The sequence below is a fragment of the Thunnus maccoyii genome, chromosome 6, assembly GCF_910596095.1.
Source record: "Thunnus maccoyii chromosome 6, fThuMac1.1, whole genome shotgun sequence".
In the NCBI taxonomy this organism is placed as follows: domain Eukaryota; kingdom Metazoa; phylum Chordata; class Actinopteri; order Scombriformes; family Scombridae; genus Thunnus; species Thunnus maccoyii.
Window position 1 is genome coordinate 16,933,678 of NC_056538.1, and position 9,604 is coordinate 16,943,281.

At 39.3% G+C, this 9,604-nt stretch overlaps 1 protein-coding gene across 2 annotated transcripts in view; it reads right to left on the minus strand.

The window, feature by feature from the left end:
* Positions 1-7,381, minus strand: part of LOC121898586 (solute carrier organic anion transporter family member 1C1-like) — a 41,629-nt gene extending 34,248 nt beyond the window's left edge. For both annotated transcript variants that reach the window (XM_042413796.1, XM_042413795.1), the window contains exons 1-2: positions 6,907-7,381; positions 324-496 (exon numbers count right to left, since the gene is read on the minus strand). In XM_042413796.1, coding sequence (XP_042269730.1) covers positions 324-419 — 96 coding nt within the window. In that variant the 5' untranslated portion in view covers positions 420-496; positions 6,907-7,381. The remainder of the gene's footprint in view (positions 1-323; positions 497-6,906) is intronic.
* Positions 7,382-9,604: the final 2,223 nt, after the last annotated feature.

Here is a 9,604-nt window from a genome sequence, read left to right on the forward strand (position 1 = left end):
AAAAGATCAGAAGCATGATTTAATTTCCTCTGACATTCTTTAAATATCTTTACATTAAGCCAGTAAAGTTAGGTCATTATGTGCAGTATCCCTCAAACACATCAGCCTTGTGGAAGTGACTTGTTGGACTGTTGCTGTAATTTGGTTATTTAGTTAGTACTTGTCTCTCTCCACACACACATGTGCAAGCATACATACTAAGGAAGCATGTGACCCCTCCCAAGCACACACACATGCACGCACACACACACACACTACTATAAGAGAAAATGGTGTCAGCTGGAGCTCTTTCATCCTTCATAAAGACATGTTAGTTCACCTACCTTCAGGCTGGAGCATGGAGAGGAGCGCGGTTCTTTGGCTGCGGTGTCACTGCGTCCATTCTCCTGCGCGCGGCCTTGCTCAGCCCCCACCTCCATCCTCCAGAAATGTCTCTGTGTCTTCTTAGCAGAAGTCTACCACGTAATGCAATTTCTTGGCACTGATGCATGCAACCCTGCAAATGGATAATTCAAACATGTGACCCACTTCTCATCCTCAGCACAAAAACAGAAACATGTCTACAGCAGCCAGCAGAGGAGAGACTGACACACACAAACAATAGCGCCTGTATTTGTTCCTAAGATCTTAAGACTTAAAATCACAACTACAAAGTCAACATTGTAACGACACAGCTGATGTGTGCACTTTTTCATGATGATCGACAAAAGAATTAACTAGAGATACTGGCTCGCGGGTGTAGACTGCCAACCAGTCAAGTTACAGTTTACATCCATGTCTGTCCAGACTTATATAAAATTTGTAGTGAAGGCTTTGAAGGAATTTAATAAAAGATATTAAGCGTATATTTTGGCAAAATGGAAGTTATCAACATATTGACATGTATGATTCCAGTGAATAATTTCCAGTGAGAAACATGCTGTCTTCACTTAGAGACTGTGAAACTTTGTCATATTTAGCGTATGAATTCTCAAGTTATGGCCAAAGGTCACAGTGACCATGACCTTTGACCACCGAAATCTGATCAGTTCATCCTTGAGTCCAAGTGGATGTTTGTGTCAAATTTGAAGAAATTCCCTCAAGGCGTTCCTGAGATATCGCGTTCACGAGAATGGGACGGATGGACAACCCAAAAACATAATGCCTCTGGCCATGACTGTCGCTGGAGCAGAGGCATAAAAAGAACAAAAGGTTTCTGTTTCAAGTTAACTATTTTAAACCTTCACATACCACAACTATGTAACACTTTGTTTTATTGTTCAGTCAATAACTGACATCATGTGACTAAATACAATGAAACATATGTAAGGAAAGTGTGAAATACACTTTTTTGACTTGTACATGTTACCTATAAATATTAAGGTATAGTATAAAGAAATATTTACATAAAACATACACATAGAGAGAAAGATTTCCATTGTTTGCCACACAGTTTATATATATACATATATACATACATACACATACATACACACACACACACACACACACACACACATATATATATATATATATATATATATATATACACACACATTGATTATAAACCCATATAAACCCATAACCACTAGAAAGGCTTTTAGCAGCTGCAAGAAGTGTTCAGTTAGAAACTGAGGTTTGCCACCAATGGTTAACTTGCTGCTCAATATAAATTGGGATTCATTTGTTATTGATCAGTTTGAACCAAGCAGCAACTATGATGGCTTGAGGCTGAACGCAACGCAGAGGTACCTTGAAGCGCAATGCGCAATGTCACCGACAGCCACTAGATGCTGGCTCCAAAAAATCCCTGGCCCCAATTGACTCCTATTCAAAAAGCAAAACTTCTCTCAAGAAATATGAAGTCAATAATCTTTTTCAACAAGTCATTATGGTTTCAATTGCTGAATTCAGGCCCTCTGATAAGTGTGCTGGTGGTCATTTTGGAAATTATTACTCTGTTAATAAGATTTGAGGACTTATAGTAGGCTTTGATGTCTGCCGTGTGGCCGTTGATTGACAGCTGGCTCACCTGCTGCTCTCGGGCTATTGTCAAAATGTGTCAGTAAGTTTAATGTTATTTGATCACAATAGCTGCCCTGTTAGCAATATTTAGCTAAAGTACACTGCTCAGTATTCCCAGTAAGCTAGCGTTTGCTTTGGTCGTGAAAGGCAACACCCTGGTTTCAAACTAAAGGGTGACATCACATCTCCCTACGTCCATCTTTCTATACAGTCCATGGGTTGAATACAGTCTGACAAAGCATGATACAGGAAAGTGGATCAAGTATTCATCTATTCTATTGTATATTTAGGGAAACTCATATGTACAATAGGAGGAAATACATTAAAAGCATCGACTGATTTTACCTCCTACTTTACAATTCCTTTCACCTCCTCTTTCATTTCTTCCTTACTGACCCCTTTCTCTCCTTCTCTATGAATTCTTTCTTTCTAACTCCTCACATTCGTCTCGCTTATTTCACGTATTGCCCTCTCTTCCCCCACTCAGTCCATTTCCAGGAGTCATGTGAAACAGTGAATGTAATTGCCCCAGGGGGTTGAGTTGGTGATTGCTATGAAGCACAGAACACAAACACAATACTGTCACCATTGCTGTCACTGAGACTGCCACGAGTGCCACATGAAACAAGTTTGTATTTCTTCTCACTGAAAGATTTTTCTGTCTTGAAGAGGCTGGCTAATCGCAACAGGTTTGACCTACATTCAAGGTATTAGACTCAACAGCAGCTTTGAGTAGGCAAATATGAAGCAGTACTCCACAGAAGCAGCAGGTTTTGAAAAAAATACTTTTTCTTGTGTACCACCACTGTTTATACTCACTTGAGCCTCTTTTTCTCATTTCCGTAAACACTGTGCTGTAATCCATATCCGATATAAAAACATCATCGGTCTGTGAGTGAATATAACATTCAACAAGTCCAGAATCATGTCTATGAATGAGGCTGAATGATAAAATATAAAATAAACACACAAACTTTTATCATTCATACATTGCTGGTTTTGCTTAGCACCTACATGTGTCATGCTGTTGCGACTAGATGTGTTTGTTATGGAATTATTGTTCCTAGAATTGAGTTCTTGAAAATATATCAACGTTTCTACAGATGATGAAAGGTTTGGTGTATAGACTGATGCACTGAAGAGAGCCAATAAGCTACATTAGCAGCCCACTCCATCACAGGTGAAATCACTAAATACCTCATTAGTCTGGCAGAATGAGCACACTTTGTCTTGTGCTGTCGATATTTTGCCTCTCATTTAATGTCATGGTCAAAAAACAAGTGTACCCAACAAGACTAAAGAAAAACAAATTGATTTTTTTTTCCCAATCTCATGTAAGCCCAGAGAGAGTGGCAAAAAATCAACTCGGGGGGGGGGGGGGGGGGGGGGGGGGGGGGGCAATATGGTGCCATTAGTCTGCTCATCTCTAATACTAGATTTGTTTTTCAAGGCCCTTTAAGGCAGCTTGTAATCAGTTAAGATAGAAATACTGTACTGTATCTGTTTTTCTAGGTAATATATAGTCACCACATTGGTTTCTAATTCATCCCTGTGGTTTCTACTTACTACAAACCGCCACTATCTGGTTGTGCTATCAACTGCCCCCCACCAAACCTGCGACCAGCCTCCTCCTCCATCTGTGGTACATTATTAAGTAATATACAAAATATGAATATTTATGAAATGGTATGTGTCTTCTGTCTCATACTCATACATGGGGTGATTGATTGCACTCCCTGCTGAATCACTGGCGTGCTAGGCAGCACCCTAAAGAGAAAGAAGCTGTGGTTTTACATTCATCATGTCAGTGTTACCAACTGAATTTATTGAAAATTGTAGAGTGCAAAGCAGGACTGTAGAATTAAAATACTGTACCAGCGATATTGACAACACCAATACCTCTAGGGTCGGTCCATGTTCACCTTGCACACAATATTCCTTGATGACAGACAGTGTGTATATGAAAAATGTACATTTTTCATTCAAATAATGGAAATTCTGTGTTTTTAAAAATACCCAAAGTTATTTTCACTTGCTTTACTGCCCAAATATCAGGAAACTCACTCACATCAGCACATTGGCCAGGAAATGTCACTGTGATTATAGAGTAGCCTATTAGTGGAAACAGAAATGCATTTAACCAATGAAAACCAGTTAAAGGCCCTCTCCTCTTCAGAAGGTCTCACCACTGATCTAACGAGGTTAAACACACACACATGCAGAAACACACCTCTAAACATGAAGGCTGGGCTTAGGTTTTAAGATTTGTGGACGGAAAGGGTAAGGAAAAGGTTTGGTTACAGTTTGGGTGAGTTTGTGGGATCTAGAAGAACACACATGCTTCCAAGTCCTGTATTTCAAACATCATTTCAATCACCTATTAACACTAGAGATAGCTGATTCCTACAAATTTAATTAGATGATGATGATAGACCACGATGAATGTGGCACTAAGTTCTCGTAATAGGTGGAGCTAAATCCTAACAGTATGTGCTGCTACTAGGGATGTGCCGAGAGTTCAGTAGTTCTATTTGTATCTATATTTGTTGAGGCAGCAAAGTTATTTGGTTTTGTATTTGTATTTGAATAAAAGTGGAAAGAGGCTTAAAAATCCTGTTTTTGTTTTTATTAATGTGAAAGAAGACTGAATAGTAGGTTATCATTTGATGTATTTCTTGAATATATCATACATGTTACAGATAGTGTTTTAAGTTCAGTTTAGTGTTAGTTTGTGTTTCACATCTGTTCTAAATTCCTCTGTGCTGTGTCTATTCTAAACTTAGTTCTTTGCTGTGTAAGATGAGGCAGTTGTGTGTTCAACAGTTAGTTTATTCTGTTGTACTTTTATCTGAGCCAGTGATAAGATAAACTATAGTTATGTAGATGTTTATGTGTTAATCTGATAAGCTTTTAGAGGATAGTGTGGTTTGTCCTTAATTTAATATGGAACTAATGTTATTTTGTGATGTTACTTGGTGCATGCTTGAGTGCTGTCATATATGGTTGTGAAGAAAGACTGTTCCTAGGTTAGCTGAACTTTTGACTTGTGTTTCTATCTGAGGGTTGTTTGCTGACCTGTACGGTTAGTAAACAGATGTTTTAAATTCTGTACAAGTAGTATTTAAGGGACTGGTTCAGTGCCAACCTTTCAGACAAAGAAAAGATAGCTAGGTGGTATGTATCTTTGTCTCTAGAACTATGATGCATTATACTTCTGGTTGTATTATTTGATTACATTATCTCATAACCTGACAATGCTCTCTTTGTGTGTTTATTGAGTGATCAGCAATTCCCATTATATTACGCTTTTAATTTTAGAAAATTAAAGTGTTACAATAAGTGTTCATGAATAAACTACTTTATGAAGGAGGTCCCCACACCGGATCTCAAACTGGAGTCTCCCAGATCATAGACGACTGCGCTGACTACTGAGCTAAAACTGTACTCATCACCTCAATGCAGACAGACCTCTGCCTATTTATACACCAATAACACAGAGACAGCACAGTGTGTAACGTGTAGGGAAGAACTTCAAAGGCAATTCTTGCTTTGCACTTTTCATTTACTGCCTATTTTTTTAAAACCTAACTTTGTGGAAAGGAGAATGGGAGCAACAGGTTATGGAGAGTCTCTTGGGAGCAATTTGCATGTGTCAGTAGCTCAGCTTTATCTCTGGGGAACACCCCCAACTCTGGGAGTGATGTCCAAATTAGGAAATGTGCATCATGTAGCAGGTGGATGTGACTCCCCTAGTTGAGACCTGCTGATAGACGTAACAGCGTAGTAGAGGAGAGAGACTTAGATAGCGATGCAACCGACCTGCACACTGGCATTTAACATGTTTGTTTTTTTTCCTTCCCGGAAACAAATAATTTTTAAAGTATTTGTATGAAATAAATATTCGTAAAAAAAAACACTATTTGAGCTTTTCCAAATAATGTATTTGTATCCGGGCACACCCCTAGCTGCTACAGAGGACTTATTGACTCTAAGTTCAAATATATGAGACCTCAGTGACCATTTTTGGTTGTTTTACACAACTATCTGTGTACCTGAGACTTGGGTCTGTTATCATCAAGAATGGAGGGGTAAAGACAAGCATTAGCAAATATACGACACATATTGGTATGGAGATAGAGCCAAAGAGCTGTTTATTTTTATCGTACTCTTGGTAAATGTGATTGCTCCTAAATTTTCACTGAAATCATCTTTAGAAAATTGTACCTGTTTATGCATCATAAGATCTTGTATTGCATATTAATTGGATATTGTGTGATAGTTGTGTTTGTCTGTTTGTATTGTTTGTATTTATTGTTGTAACAATGTTTGTGCTGCTCTCTTGGCCAGGTGACTCTCGGAAAAGCGATTTTAGTCTCAATGACACTTTTACCTGGTTAAATAAAGTGACCTGTGACCTTTTAGATAAGTCTATTATCTATAAAATAAATAGACTAAATAAACCACAGATATACAAAAATTAGTGATGATTTCAACTGGCAGCAAACTTCCCCATCAAGCAGGTTTAGCATATAGTCATTAAAGGCATATTTTCAAGAATGTGACATGGGAACATGCTGCAGTTTGGCTCCTGAGTCAGGATGCTCTGCCTGCAGGTACAGCAGGTGCCGTAGTGCAGAATTTCTCTCCAGCACATCTTACAGTCACTCTTAACACTATTATTCACCACAAACAATTATAATTTCAGACACTGAGTATTGCTTTAAATAAAATTTGTATTAGTTAAACACAACTATCCGATGAATGCCCCTTGTAAATATTATCATAGGATTACAAAATAAGTTCGATAAGGTCAGATTGTGAGTATTATTGCTGGAGTATTACCCCAAACGCACCATGAAAAAACAACCTATTGCCATTTTTCATTGGAAAAAACAGACACACCTTGCTATGCAGCTGGGATATCCAGCAGGAGCATCAGGTTTCCTCAGTGTCCTGTCAAACAGTCGTCCAGTTGATTGAGCTTTAGAGATTCAACAGCCGATCGGAAACACAGGTAGCCAGCTCCCTTCAGCCAGCTCCGGTCAAACTTCTCATGTGGATGGCAGAAGAGGAGACGCGCCGACTCTTATCATTAATACTCAGAGACCGACGTGTATCTTCAGAGTTCATTTCCAGCCGACTTCACGGTAACTCTCGGGCAGACTGATCGAAATCAAATAGGGATTTTTATCTCCTGCAACATGTCTTCACCGGTCCATGCCACTGAAAATGCTGTTTGGAGATATGGTGCGTTAGATGCGCTCGGAAAAGTAGGTGGCCCCCGCTGCCTCCTTTTTCTTGGACTGACTCCGCAATTCTGGAGGGTTCAGAACAGGCTTTCACAGGAAAATGAAAAAAAATTATCTGTAGGCCTACTTCTCTCTCCCTCCCTGCCTCCCTCTCTTTCTTTCTCTCTCTCTCTCTCCCTCCCTCTCCCTGACTCTCTTCCTCCCTCCCTCTCTTTCTTTCTGTCTCCCGCCCCTGCCTCTCTCTCTCCCTCTCCCTCTCTCTCTCTCTTTCTCTCTTCTCCTCCCTCTCTCTCTGCCTCCCTCCCTCCTTCTCTCATTTTCTTTAGGCTACAATTCAACTGAGCTTTATTGGAATCATATAGCATTTACAGTGTCATGCATTAGTCACTAGGCCGCTGTGATAACATAATGTCCTCTCAAGTCTAATTTGGACCAGGCACATGATGGGGTTATATCATTAAGTTCTAAATCAGACAAGGATGCTCAAGTTTATTTCATAATATGTTCATTTCCTTGATGTGATATCAAGTACCTTCAGACAGCTGGGTTTGTTCTTTATTGATTATTTTGCAATAATTACAGAAGGTATCCCAGTCGCTTTTAATGTCTGAAACATAACTGAGTTTGTTCTTGTTTTATTACATTGTAATCCCCTTTTCAGATCAATAATATAGAGGAACCCTGTGAGTAAAGCTGGGTGCCACAACTTGATTGGGTTGGGGTGGGGTGGCTTAGCTTGTACAGTATTTGGGGGTCCATCATTAGAGACAGTATGTCATGGAAGCAAGCAGGAACAGGGATTGAATGAGAAAGGGCAATCATATGATGGCGTTTTGGTCCAAATATTTTGTCAAACGTAGTTCATTCAAACTGATATACCATTCAGCTAATTATGTCACACCCCAGCTTTTTCTTCATTGGGTGATACATGACAGGAAAAACCTGCATCTTAGAAAAGTGTTGAGTCACTATGAGCTGCTAGAACAGCTTCAGTGCTCTGGTATAGATAAGTCTGTCCTGGAGGGATACCATTCTTTGTTGTTTTGTTGATGGGGTAGATTGGTCCAATATCTCTCATAGGTGGAGTGAGATAGAGTTTATTTTACTTATTTATACTTATTACTTATTTACTATTTACTATTTACTTTTTTTTTTAGGTTTTTCCTTGAATTTACCACCCATATAAAATTTCCTGTTTTAGTTTGCTGTCCATAGAGCTTACACTTCACAGATATATAATTGGCCTTGCAATGCATATTTTGAGGAGATATATAAGGTTTCAGATGTGGAATGTGCAACATGAGGATTGTTGATGGTTGTTGACCTTCAGATGGATTTTGTGAGTATGTTGGAGTTCAGTTGCTTTCCTCGAGGACAGCTTTGAATTGTAATAAATTTCTCCTGCCCCTGACCCCTCTATGATCAATCTGCTTGATCATACCTTGTGTGATTTGTTGTGTATGTTTCTTTTATTGTGTATGTTACATGTTGTGCACACACTGCAAACCAGTTTCTCACTGACATGCAGTTAATCTTAATCTTGTGTACCTCATGTATGTGTTGTTGTGTATGTGTTTTAAAGTGGACAGATTTTTCCATTCAACAACAGCATGTACCTTCACCTCCTTCTCCAGATCTCCAGTTACTGCTGGAGGACAAATAAATAGCATGTGGATGCAGAAGGTGACTGGTAGCATATTTCCATCATGCTCCTGTAGCACCTGTCCTGCCACACTGTATCTGATTGCATTGGCACTCACAACTGTCAGATGGCAAACACATACAGACTCACACTGCCATGTCATTGAATTTTCTGAATTGTCTGTCCTCAAAACTTGCTGACCTGGTTCCAAGTCATTAATTGGTTGCACTACAGTTATAGCATGGTAATACAACAGGTAGCTGACCCTTTCAACTTCTTAACATTCTGGGTTGTGTGCAGTTTCTGGATGGCGCTGATCTCCTCTTGGTCGGGTAATGCTGTCGCTGACTCACTGCTCTCAGGCTGCAGAGACATTTATTCCCAGTCTGGCTTCAGTTAGAAAGCTTTGATGTCTTTAAACACTTCTTCAAGTCTGCTGTTGTGCTGCTCTTGAGAATTTCTATAAACTGAGATGCTGCCCCAATTAGCGGCTGCACATGGGAGTTCATTAACTTTGTTTGACCCAAATGTTTTAATAACATAGTCAAGAAAGCTATTTGAACTATTAAGAATCAGAATGTTGAATATAGCTAGTCCGGATCAGATTAGGAAAATTGATTGGTATTTATATTGGCTTCATATGCCAACACATTGCATAACATAAAGCTCAGGGCAGATGGAGACTACAAAGTATATTTTGCCTGGCTTT